The 12,885-nt window shown below is 37.8% G+C and overlaps 2 protein-coding genes across 2 annotated transcripts; one reads left to right on the top strand and one right to left on the bottom strand.

The window, feature by feature from the left end:
• Nucleotides 1-4,628: 4,628 nt before the first annotated feature.
• il4i1 (interleukin 4 induced 1) lies at nt 4,629-9,099 on the top strand. The gene is made up of 7 exons (XM_063907570.1): nt 4,629-4,659; nt 5,755-5,969; nt 6,102-6,214; nt 7,237-7,438; nt 7,554-7,622; nt 7,711-7,847; nt 8,331-9,099. The coding sequence occupies exons 1-7, from the start codon at nt 4,629-4,631 to the stop codon at nt 9,097-9,099; spliced, it is 1,536 nt and encodes a 511-aa protein (XP_063763640.1).
• Nucleotides 9,100-11,051: 1,952 nt separating this feature from the next.
• On the bottom strand, nt 11,052-12,782 carry timm8b (translocase of inner mitochondrial membrane 8 homolog B (yeast)). The gene is made up of 2 exons (XM_063907108.1): nt 12,491-12,782; nt 11,052-11,705 (listed from the first exon to the last, which is right to left on the bottom strand). Exons 1-2 carry the CDS (start codon nt 12,590-12,592, stop codon nt 11,538-11,540), a joined length of 270 nt encoding a protein of 89 aa, XP_063763178.1. The 5' UTR covers nt 12,593-12,782; the 3' UTR covers nt 11,052-11,537.
• Nucleotides 12,783-12,885: the final 103 nt, after the last annotated feature.

The following is a 12,885-nucleotide window of genomic DNA, read 5'->3' on the forward strand; positions in this document are numbered from 1 at the left end:
TGTTATCAGCAGTAACATTTGCAAAAACAGTATACAGGTTCACATGAACTTGTGCAAAAAACCCTGAGAGACTGGTTATAATGAATGGTAGAACTTTACGTAACGTAAAGCCCCCCACGGGCGCCGAATTGGTGGGGGGCGTCGCCGAATTGGTGGGGGGCGCTCTCTAGTGGCGCCCTTAAGCATACAGTACATCTTTCTCTTAACCAGGGCTGGGCCTGGGCAGCACATGAAGGAATAAATGTATGTGGCATGCTGCAAGGGATTGTTAAACTCGGGCAATGGTGTAAAGTACATTTACTGAAGTACTGTCTGTACTTAAGTACCATTTTGAGACACTTGTACTTTACCTGATTATTTCCATTTTTGTGCTTCTTTGTTCCTTTACCCAGCTACATTTTAGAGGTAAATCGTGTACTTTTGCTCCACTACATAAATAAATATGTATTGCAGATCTGGATGATTTGAAATATATTCAACACTTAAATAAGATTTTAGTTTTACGTGGCGTAAATGCACAAACTACCCAGCAGCCAACAAAGGAACTGCACCTTTACAAGCTTTGATGACCACATTAATGCATCAATGGGCAAATCTGCAAAATGAATACTTTTACTTTTTGTACTTAACATTTATTTTTGATGCAAACACTTTTGCACTTTTACTTGCATAACTTTTTGATTGCAGGACTTTAACTTGTAACAGAGTATTCCTACCCTCGCTACTTCTTCTTTTATAAATTGTGTGTGTACTTAAAAATGCATGTGCATGTGTGCAACTACCTGTGTACTGTGTGTGATTAAGGTATATATGCATATAAAAACAAAGTGAAAACGGAATTTCCCCCTAAAAAAGACAGATACCGTAATGGTCCAAATCTCTGACAATGATGCAGAAAATTAGGGATTAAGTCCCTAAACATTAATGATGCCATATTTTACTCCTTTTGTACCTGCAGTCTGTAGAGAAGCATACATTGATGAAGTGAATTCAAACTGAAGATATTAGAACAATAAATATCCTGTTAGTCATTATAATGAGAAACTATCTGAAATATAATGACAGCATGAGCTGAAATAAGCAAGGTGTCTTTTTGCTCGTTTTTGTCCATTTTAATAAAATATTTCCTAATTCTTTTACTTTTGTTACTTTCCTATTCCATAACAATAGTTTTTCTGACTGCTTTATCTTTGAACACAAAACCATTTCAATTTCAGCTGCTACTGTCTGGAAAATGAAACTTGCCTTTTTTTGTTCCTTCCCTACAGCCTATAAAAGCTGTTTGATTACCATTCTCTGCTGACAAAGGTTAAGTTAGATGAGTGATTTAGTCCGGCAAAAAGACTACATGTTTACTGGTCGAAAGTTACATCAATTTAAATGTATTATTTCTAATTTAAAAAAGTAAGAATTTGAATGTACTGTGTTGGGTATGTTTAATGTAATGCAATACAGCTTTAAGTTTCACAGTTTTAGATTCCACTAAACTTTCAGGTCAGATATTAAAAAGGGTGAAGATGGAGGAAATGAGGTATGCTAGTAATGACTAGTATACCCTCACTAATCTGATTTGTTCAGAGTGGTTGACTCTTGAGCCGCTGTGGGAACATTTTTCTGGAAGACCTGAGGAGCCACTCAGTCCCTTATTAGAATTACGTTGTGTGGGATTTCACACATACCACGCGTCGTCCAGGTTATCCAGCCTTTTTATGGATGGAGAGACAAAGACTAGAAAGTTTAGTTTTACCAGGGACTCAGTCATTTCTCCGCAGCCATGCATGGGCTTATGACAACTTACAAGACATTATCTTTGTCAAAGGTGAGTGGAACACAGAGATATCCGTATGAACAGGTGTTGTCACCCATTGGAGATTTGCGTATGCAATTGACGAGTAGAGATGTTACAGCCTCTTTTTATAGATGTCTCTTTACCTATTTTTATAATCCTGCTCTGAGCACGTTTAGATTGCTGAAATGAAAAGTGCATACAAATAAAAGTATTATATATATGTTGCTCGAGCTTGTGAACAAATCAATGCAATTTTCTGTATTTCTTGTTAAAAAAACTGTTCAGCTCTTGTGGATTTTCATCGAGTGATTTTCTGAGAGTATTATGAACTTTACCCACTTAAGTTGTAGCAGTGTCTGTTGTAAGCTAAGCCAATGCTTAAACCTTGAGATTCCAAATTGGCTTAATGAAGGCAACAAGGTGGCAGAGGAGCCTCTTAAGAAGAAGTTACAGGTCTGTGAGAGCCAGAAATCTTGCTTGTTTGTAGGTGACCAAATACTTATTTTACCGAGGAATTTACCAATAAATTCATTAAAAATCCTACAATGTGATTTCCTGGATTGTTTCCCCCATTCTGTCTCTCATAGTTGAAGTGTACCTATGATGAAAATTACAGGCCTCTCTCATCTTTTTAAATGGGAGAACTTGCACAATTGGTGGCTGACTAAATACTTTTTTGCCCCACTGTACATCTTTCTCTTAACCAGGGCTGGGCCTGGGCAGCACATGAAGGAATAAATGTATGTAGCATGCTGCAAGGGATTGTTAAACTCGGGCAATGGTGTAAAGTACATTTACTGAAGTACTGTCTGTACTTAAGTACCATTTTGAGACACTTGTACTTTACCTGATTATTTCCATTTTTGTGCTTCTTTGTTCCTTTACCCAGCTACATTTTAGAGGTAAATCGTGTACTTTTGCTCCACTACATAAATAAATATGTATTGCAGATCTGGATGATTTGAAATATATTCAACACTTAAATAAGATTTTAGTTTTACGTGGCGTAAATGCACAAACTACCCAGCAGCCAACAAAGGAACTGCACCTTTACAAGCTTTGATGACCACATTAATGCATCAATGGGCAAATCTGCAAAATGAATACTTTTACTTTTTGTACTTAACATTTATTTTTGATGCAAACACTTTTGCACTTTTACTTGCATAACTTTTTGATTGCAGGACTTTAACTTGTAACAGAGTATTCCTACCCTCGCTACTTCTTCTTTTATAAATTGTGTGTGTACTTAAAAATGCATGTGCATGTGTGCAACTACCTGTGTACTGTGTGTGATTAAGGTATATATGCATATAAAAACAAAGTGAAAACGGAATTTCCCCCTAAAAAAGACAGATACCGTAATGGTCCAAATCTCTGACAATGATGCAGAAAATTAGGGATTAAGTCCCTAAACATTAATGATGCCATATTTTACTCCTTTTGTACCTGCAGTCTGTAGAGAAGCATACATTGATGAAGTGAATTCAAACTGAAGATATTAGAACAATAAATATCCTGTTAGTCATTATAATGAGAAACTATCTGAAATATAATGACAGCATGAGCTGAAATAAGCAAGGTGTCTTTTTGCTCGTTTTTGTCCATTTTAATAAAATATTTCCTAATTCTTTTACTTTTGTTACTTTCCTATTCCATAACAATAGTTTTTCTGACTGCTTTATCTTTGAACACAAAACCATTTCAATTTCAGCTGCTACTGTCTGGAAAATGAAACTTGCCTTTTTTTGTTCCTTCCCTACAGCCTATAAAAGCTGTTTGATTACCATTCTCTGCTGACAAAGGTTAAGTTAGATGAGTGATTTAGTCCGGCAAAAAGACTACATGTTTACTGGTCGAAAGTTACATCAATTTAAATGTATTATTTCTAATTTAAAAAAGTAAGAATTTGAATGTACTGTGTTGGGTATGTTTAATGTAATGCAATACAGCTTTAAGTTTCACAGTTTTAGATTCCACTAAACTTTCAGGTCAGATATTAAAAAGGGTGAAGATGGAGGAAATGAGGTATGCTAGTAATGACTAGTATACCCTCACTAATCTGATTTGTTCAGAGTGGTTGACTCTTGAGCCGCTGTGGGAACATTTTTCTGGAAGACCTGAGGAGCCACTCAGTCCCTTATTAGAATTACGTTGTGTGGGATTTCACACATACCACGCGTCGTCCAGGTTATCCAGCCTTTTTATGGATGGAGAGACAAAGACTAGAAAGTTTAGTTTTACCAGGGACTCAGTCATTTCTCCGCAGCCATGCATGGGCTTATGACAACTTACAAGACATTATCTTTGTCAAAGGTGAGTGGAACACAGAGATAGTCCTGTATGAACTAGGAGTGTTGTCACCCATTTTGGATGATTTGCGTATGCAATTGACTGATATGAGATGTTTACAGCCTCTTTTTATAGATTCTCCTTTTAACTATTTTTTTTCCTGCTCTGTAGCACTTTGAGATTGCTGAAATGAAAAGTGCAATACAAATAAAATGTATTATTATTATATGATTGGTCGAGTTTGAACCAAATTCAATGCATTTTTTCTGTATTTTTTGTTAAAAAAAACTGTTCAGTTTGTGAGATTTTCATCGAGTAATTTTTCTGAGAGTTATTCATGAACATTTACCCACTTAAGTTGTAGCATGTCTGTTGTAGAGGCTAAGCCAATGCTTTAAACCTCTGAGGATCCGCTATCTTGGCGTAATGGAAGCACACAAAGTTTGCCATCACAGTGTTAAGTGACTCCTACATCTGTCTTTGTTAGGCTGCCTCTAATAGTGTCAGTATCAGCAGCAGAAGGAAGAAGTGGAGTACCATTCTTAAGATGATCCCTCAGATGGCACTGTGCAAATTCTGTAAGTACTAATTCAACTGCTATTACATTACATAACAGTGTATTATATACATTATACAATTGTTATTTTCATGTAATTTAATCATTAAATCTGCATCTTGAAAGTGAGATATTTTGCCCAACAGCTGGATTATTGTGAAGGGGTAATATGAATCAATGATTGGTCATATATCCTTAGTTGAGCTGTGGTTAAGTTGTGTTTGTGAGCTCAGGATTAAGGAAAGGAAACTGGAAGTTGGTCTCTTTGTTTCTTTTCTCAGTGCAAGCTGTTAAATTCTGACTTTTACAGCATAGAAATATTCCTCCATTTCTGAATATGGAGGGCCAACACTGACGCTGTGTACAAGAAGGGGATGAGCCGACTCTATTTCCTGAGGAAGCTGAGATCCTTCAGTGTGTGCAGCAAGATGTTGGAGATCTTCTACCAGTCTGTTGTTGCTATTGCACTCTTCTTTTCTGCCATCTGCTGCGGGGGCAGCATCAGAGCCGCTGACACCAGCAGAATCAATAAACTGATCAGGAAAGCTGGCTCTGTCATCGGCATCAAATTGGACAACTTTGAGGCTGTAGTGGAGTGGAGGACTCTCAACAGACTGTTATCCATCACGGATAACCCCACCCACCCTCTCTCTCTCTCTTCACCTGCAACTGGACAGACAGCGGAGCTCCTTCTCCAACAGACTGGTCTTGCTCCACTGTCACAAGGACGGATACAGGAGAACATTCCTGCCCACTGCAATAACTCTGTACAATAACTCACCTCTGGCTGGCAGACAACTCCATAGCTTCGCTGTGATCACTGGACTTAAACCATACCATATTGTACACTCCATATTTATTCTATTTAATATTTCACACCTCTCACACTTATTGTACATATTATATCCTGCTCTATATTTTGTTTTTGTTGATATTTTCTGTACATTTTTTGTCACAAATGTATATTTTTTATTTAATTGTATCGTAGCTATATTGCCTTGTTTTTTATGCTGCTGCGATGTAAACATTTCCTAAATTGAGAAAGTTATTCTATTCTATTCTATATGCCTCATGATTTTTTGAATTCACTTGAATTGATGGTTTATTGTTCCGTCAGTTCCTCTGGTGCTGATCGGGGTTGTGGTGTTCGCTGTGAGTGGGATCTTTGGAGACCCTCTGAATGAGTGCCTACAAGATACGGACTACAGCGAGCTTCTGGACATTGTGGATAAAGGTCTGCCTCCCACAAAGACACCTCGTCACATAGCAATCATCGGCGGGGGCATTGCTGGACTGACTGCTGCAAAGTTCTTAGAAGATGCAGGACACAAGGTAAAATAAAGACCTTTGCTGGAAATGATACTAATAACTTGTATTTTCTGAGGAGATATCCTGGTGATGATACCTGGCGTATGAGTTGAGAATATGAAACTGTATTCAATAGTTGTTTATGTGGACCAAAAGGTGACCATAATAGAAGCCAGTAACCGTATTGGAGGACGTGTGGAGACCTTCAGGAACAATAAAGAGGGCTGGTACGCAGAAATTGGCCCCATGAGGATCCCCAGCTTCCATAGGTGAGTACAGTGATGACGGGAGCGTGTCTTACAACTGTCTAGCAGGCCATAACTTTATAGTGACATAATAATGTTAAAGGCACTTTGTTTCATCTGCAAACAACTAACCCCTTGCATTGTGTTCACATTTTGGTCCATTTGACCCTGTTTGGGTCAACATGACCCGTGATTTGGGTTAACAAAGCATTACAGAAATAAAAAATGACAAACGATATCCCCAACAAATATTGTCTTCCACTCATTCCCGAACAATGTATAGATAAAAATATGAAATTAATATTTGCAATTACTCTCTGCTACAGAAATATACCAAAGGAGTGTCAACATTGATAAAGTTTATGTTATAAAATGTTACTAATATAAGACGTTGGTTGCATGTTCATTTTTTCATTGACAAAACTGATTTTCAATTTATTTCCATTGTATGAAAAACATTAATGTGTTGGGGCATTTAAGCTTAGTACTAAATACTGATTTGTATCAGAAAACAAGCCAGGGCCATGGAGTTTCATTTTTAAATGGGTCAATTTAAGCCTAACCCTAACCTGAACACCGCACATAGGTTAAGTACTCAAGAAGAACCTAATTTAGTACCTTACTTGATTACACTTGTATAGTACTTGTATGTTTACACTTCAAAATAAAATGATTTTGACTTCTGTTGAAAACAAATTTCTGGTGATTTATAGATTCCTGATTGTCCTGTAGCTAATACGTTGTTGATTAATGGGTTCTGGTCTGGAATCCCTGCTGCACAGTTAAATAGTTAGCTATAAAAAAAAGAAGAAAGTGATGAATGAATAGACTTTGTCAAGATGTTTCTGTGCAACAACCTCTGAAAACCTTCTATGAACTCCACTTTCCAAACTGTATACTCAGATCACAGTAGAAGCTTTAAAAATGGTGGACAAATAACTATATGTTCTATGTACTTCAGCTACAACGGATCTGGCCAAAAAAGAACAATCTTAACATTTCTCTTACACGTACAACATTATTAATATGAAGTATCTGTTCCACAGAATCCTGCTCTCCTTTGTCTCCAAATTCCAAATTTCACTTAGCCCCTTCATCCAAGACGACATCAACACCTACTATTTGATCAATGGAGTGCTACAGAAGACCGCTAATGTGGAAAACAACCCTGATGTGCTCAACTATAGCTTGAAGGAAAGTGAGAGGGGGAAGTCCGCTGCTCAACTCTTCAGTGAGACACTCTGGAAGGTTTGTACACATTCCAAACATTAACGTCATCGTTTCTATCTTTGTGCACATTAGCTTTTTATTTGCAGAAGGACACTTATTTGTCTTTTTTTAAACTAATTACATCTGTACATAGATGAAGGATGACCTCAATGCCATTGGCTGCAGTGCCATGTTGGATAAATATGATTCCTACACAGTAAAGGTAAGAGGATTTATTTTGACATTGTCACATATACCTCAGTTTGAATGTGAATGAAAATGTATAGTAGACAGTTTCCATTTGCTGACAGGAATATCTGGTGAAGGAGGGCAACCTGAGTCGTGGGGCCTTGAGGATGATCGGGGACATCCTGAATGAAAACAGCCTCTTCTACACGTCACTCATAGAGATGCTGTACATACAGGCCGACATCAATGACAACACTGAGTAAGAAATAATAATTTTAGTTTTCAGACTTAGCATTGGCTCACTAGTGGTTGTCAGACATAGAGCATCTCAGTAATCAGGAGCTGGAATAGCTTTTTTAAGGTTGTCTCAAGGATGCCACTTATATACAGTATATTATATATTACCACATTTTAGGTATATATGGTGAACTTGTAGATATACAATGAATTACTATCTCAATATTCAGATCCTCTCTGCTTTTTTCTGCTGAGCTTTATATTGAGTTTAAGCTGAGTGAAAATAAATGAACTAAACCAAACCGAAACAACAAAAGTTGACTTGGTTGTGCTGGAAGTTTGCTTCAATAAGCTGGAACAAGCTAAAATGCTCCCCAGACCTGAGAACACCTGTTGAATCAGGTGATAACTTTGAGTTGTCATTATGAGGGCCTTTCATGAATTAAAATATTTATTACCGTAGCTTTAACGATGAACTGTAATTAAACATGTTTATATTTTCCAGGTACTTTGAAGTGACAGATGGTTTTGAACACCTGCCGCGGGCTTTCCAACAGATGTTAAATGCCACGGTTCTGCTGAACTCCAAGGTCAAGCTAATCAACCAAACAGGCGGCAGTAATGTGACAGTAACATACCAGGATGGGCGCAACACAGGTTCCCTGATCAACATAACAGCGGACTATGTACTGGTTACGACCACGGCCAAGGCTGCCGTCTTCATTGACTTCCAGCCGCCTCTCTCCGGGGACAAGATGGAGGCCCTGCGCTCGGTTCATTACGCCAGCTCCACCAAGGTGGTACTTAGCTTCAGGGAGCGCTTCTGGGAGAAAGAGGGCATCAGAGGAGGGAAGAGTATCACAGACCGGCCTTCTCGCTTAATCTACTACCCCAGCCACAGCTTCCCTGGCACCGCCGCAGGGGCCCTCCTGGCGTCCTATACCTGCTCCGACGATTCCACCCTCTTCCAAGGGATGAGCGAGGAGGATCTCATGGCCGTGGTCTTGGAAGACCTGGTGAAGATCCATGGAGAGGACATCAGGCCTCTGTGGACAGGGGGGCTGGTGAAGAAGTGGGGCTCGGATCCTTACAGTTTAGGAGCCTTCGCCTTGTTCACGCCCTACCAGCAGGGGGACTACGCCAGACAACTGTTCCAGAGTGAGGGCCGCGTGCACTTTGCAGGAGAACACACAGCCGTGCCGCATGCCTGGATAGAAACTGCCATGAAGTCTGCACTCAGGGCAGCTAGAAATATCAATGGCCTAACAGTTTAGTTTTATGTGTAGCATATATTAAGTTAACATTTCTTCAAATCTTATAGGATTTGTCTGATGTATGGATTAAGCAGTATACCTTGTAATACTGACATATACGTGTTAATCCATCTGATATGATGTCAGTAACATCTTTGGTTGATCTTTTGATCAGCAGTATAAGCCTTTTCTATTGGCAGCTCATAAATTGGCATTCTGATTACATTCCCCCAAAAAATGGCATGAATACAGGCTAATTGTTATTGCTGTCATGATTTGCAGGATTTGCACTGTTTTAATGTTATCAGGCCAACAGATGGCTGCAACTGCTATTGAAAGGCTTTAGACTGCACCTAACAGAACTTGGTGAAACTGCATTTTTAGTAGTGAATGTTGGGATTTGACACAAAACTACTTGGTTAGATTGAAGCAACACATACTGTACCTGGTTGTTCTCGAAATATAGCATGGGTTAAGATAAAATAAGTATGTTTTCTGGGTTCTCTAAGTAAGGTATAAACAGCAGCAGGAACAATTAAGAGACCACTTCAGCATTATCACTTTCTCTTGTTTTATTTTTTATAGGTACGTCTTTTGAGTTAAATGGGTTTTTTAATTTTTTTTTATTGTATTCTATAAACTACTGGCAATTTTTCCCTGTGTTGGAATTCAACACAAACTGTAATGGCTGACATACATGTAGAGATAAACATCTCTACATGTATGTCAGCCATTACAGTTTGTGTTGAAATGGAGTGCTCTCTTAATTGTTTCCGCAGCTGTATGTTAATCATTTTATTACGTTCATGTATTTTTCTCTTCCTTTATACTATGTCACCTGACTCTCATTTGTTGACATAATAACTAAGGCCACAGGAGTTTGGTGGGCCTTATGTATCTTATGTTTTAGAGAATATTTTATCATTTTATTATAGGATTAGTGCCGAACGTTAACTCTGTTTTCGGGTCCACTTTCTGATTCCTTTTGTTGATTAGACAGTAAATAGTTGTAAATAAACTATAAAATGCCAATATGTCAAAGTTCAAAACGTCAATTTAAATGTTCCAGCTAACAAGGCCGTATGCAAATTATGTTTCCCATACAAATAGTTCTAAATGCATAAAAATCAAAGAGCACATGTTTGACATGTTGTTTGAATGGTGACTCAAATTATTAATTTGTTTATTTATTTTCTAATTAATTAAAATTGCAAAATGTGCATTTGTTCTGGAAAACATTAACAATAATAAATGTTGTTCCTTTGGCAATTTATTTTTAGGATTTATTTTATTTCAGCTACTTTATATATTGTATTTTAGTTGCTTTATTTGACTTTAGGCTGAAGAAATGTAAAGAAATGCTGGATAAAGTACTTCCTTTAAATAAAATGTGTTATGAGAAAATATGTAAATGTCCAAGATAAAGCAGATGATTTCTTAGATATTTTATGGGTATAACATATAACAGACTCCCATTTTGTAGATTTCTTATTGATATTGATTGGATATTAGGTAGATTTCCCCTGAAGGCTTCAAATAAACTAAGTAACTAGGTTTTGCGACCAAAATAACCAAAACTAAAATAAGTAAAATATTTTGTCTGAAATAATGGCACGTTACTAATTATATTCTGTGTTTTATATTAGATGATAATGTTGCATCATTATGTAGCAAAGCCATCTGACATAACTGTTTTGATGTCAACATTAGATATTCTCTTAACAACAAATCTCCCAAAGCAAACGTCTAATGCACAAGTACTGCACCAAAAAGAGATTCTAGACTGTGTACTGTTGGGTACTTTAAGATGAATATTCATAGAATACTTGCCCATGTTGTTTTTGTTTGTATTATAAAGCATTTTGTATTTTACTGTATTAGTGAGCAACATGTATTTAAAATTGTACAACTCATACAGGTATGTGAGATATCTGGCTGCCAAAAACAGGGGAATATTCATGAATACCTTGATGTGTGTTTCACTATTTATTTATCATTTAATAAACATGTATATGAAAACAATGTTATTGTGGGTGACTTTCTGGAGAAAAGAATAAAATCTCATCCGTTAAAACCTTGTACAATGTCATTATTTTTTCTCCTCGGAAGTGAAAACTCCAACTCAACACTGAACCAAGATCGGTTAACATGGTTAACACAGTGATTGGGACACTGAAGTCTGTTTCATTGTGTTAATGACATAAGGATTATAGATAGAATGTTGAACAAACACACAATGTGCCATTTTACTTATGTGACCTCATCCCAAACAAGTACATCTTGCAGCTACCGCCCTTTAGAGTTCCCATGTTTTAAATGTAATCTTCCAGAAGCAGAAATCGAAAGCATATTCAGTAAAAAACATATCTTCTTCACATTATCTTCCATCAGAATGTTTAAACACTAAATATTTATATTGATGTCATTAGACAGTCCGGCTGGCATCTTAATGTCCATTATTAATGAGCACCCTTCTGCACCATCTGCGTGAAGCGGTTGGTGATGGTCAGGGTGGTGTCGATGAACCGCTCCACACAGCTCACCAGGCACGTCTCTGTCCGGTAGTCCAGCTTGGATCCTGGACTGTCCACACACTTGTCCCAGCAGACGTCAGTGAAGGTGTGCACCTAAAAGAAATATAAAAAAGTAGATCAATAGCTGATATGAACTATAAGAGGGGCAGCTGTGGCTCAGAGGAGGGTGCATATGTAATATAGTGGTGTGTTGGTCTGATAAAAAGTTGTTGTGTATCGTCACCACTTCGAACAGCACTTAAGGCATCAAGACATCCTTCATTATGGCAGATCAGATGGTTTTCTGGGTCATTATTATTATCTGTTGAAGGGGGCTTAACAGCTAGCCCGTATGATTGTTATAAACAAATGTTGTGTCGTCCCTTTTTGAGCTGGTGTAAATGCTGGTTTGGTTCGTTAGTGATTTAAAAATGGGACTAACCACAGGAGTAAGTGTTAGATTTGGTGTCTTGAGCTCGATGTATACTGTTTTTTATTTTTATTTCAGGGGATCATCATTTAAAACAGAGTGAAATGTAGTAATCTCTAAGTAACCTTACAAAGAAACTGAACTATATATTTTATATTTGTATCTGACATTTTCTTACTTTGATCCTTACACTTGCCTGATAGTTGTATTAGCCGATCATTCATTCATTCATTCGTTCACCCATGTCAAACTGAATTTCGAAACTGATTTACTCAAGTAATTTTTTGTGCCATTAGGAACTGATATAATCTATAATATTTGACACTTTCTAAGTGAAGAAAATAAAATAAACTTTGAATTGTAATAGGTGTTAAGGGAAGTGTTTTTCCTAACAGCGAGTATCCCTTTAGCATGTGGCCTCCCCGTCACAGATGATCTGGAGAGGTATTAGCATGGTTAGCATACACACCTGGGCCTGGAACTGCGCCTTCTGCTGCTCTATCGCGATCATACGCTGCAGCTCCGCCGCCTCTGCTTTGTCCGACGCACTGAAATTTTCAAAATTGTCCATTGCGTTGTGATATAGTTACAGGACGAGTCCGTATTCCTGTAGACAAGAAGTTGCAGAGAAGGAGTGACCTTCGGTTTCACCGCAAGTGAGCGCTGCTGAGTGTCTGACACCACTGATCTACAAATCGTGGGATGAGGTACACAGAGTGGCGCCTCCTCACTGAGACGTTTGTAAATCAGCGTGCTAACTGTGACACAGGAAGTGACGTAATCAAAGATGTTTTATGTTTAATAAGATCCGCCTCTCAAGACAAAAACTGTGACCCAAAGCATTTGTAATCAACCTACTCCCTC

Source organism: Eleginops maclovinus, chromosome 18, assembly GCF_036324505.1.
Source record: "Eleginops maclovinus isolate JMC-PN-2008 ecotype Puerto Natales chromosome 18, JC_Emac_rtc_rv5, whole genome shotgun sequence".
Taxonomy (NCBI): domain Eukaryota; kingdom Metazoa; phylum Chordata; class Actinopteri; order Perciformes; family Eleginopidae; genus Eleginops; species Eleginops maclovinus.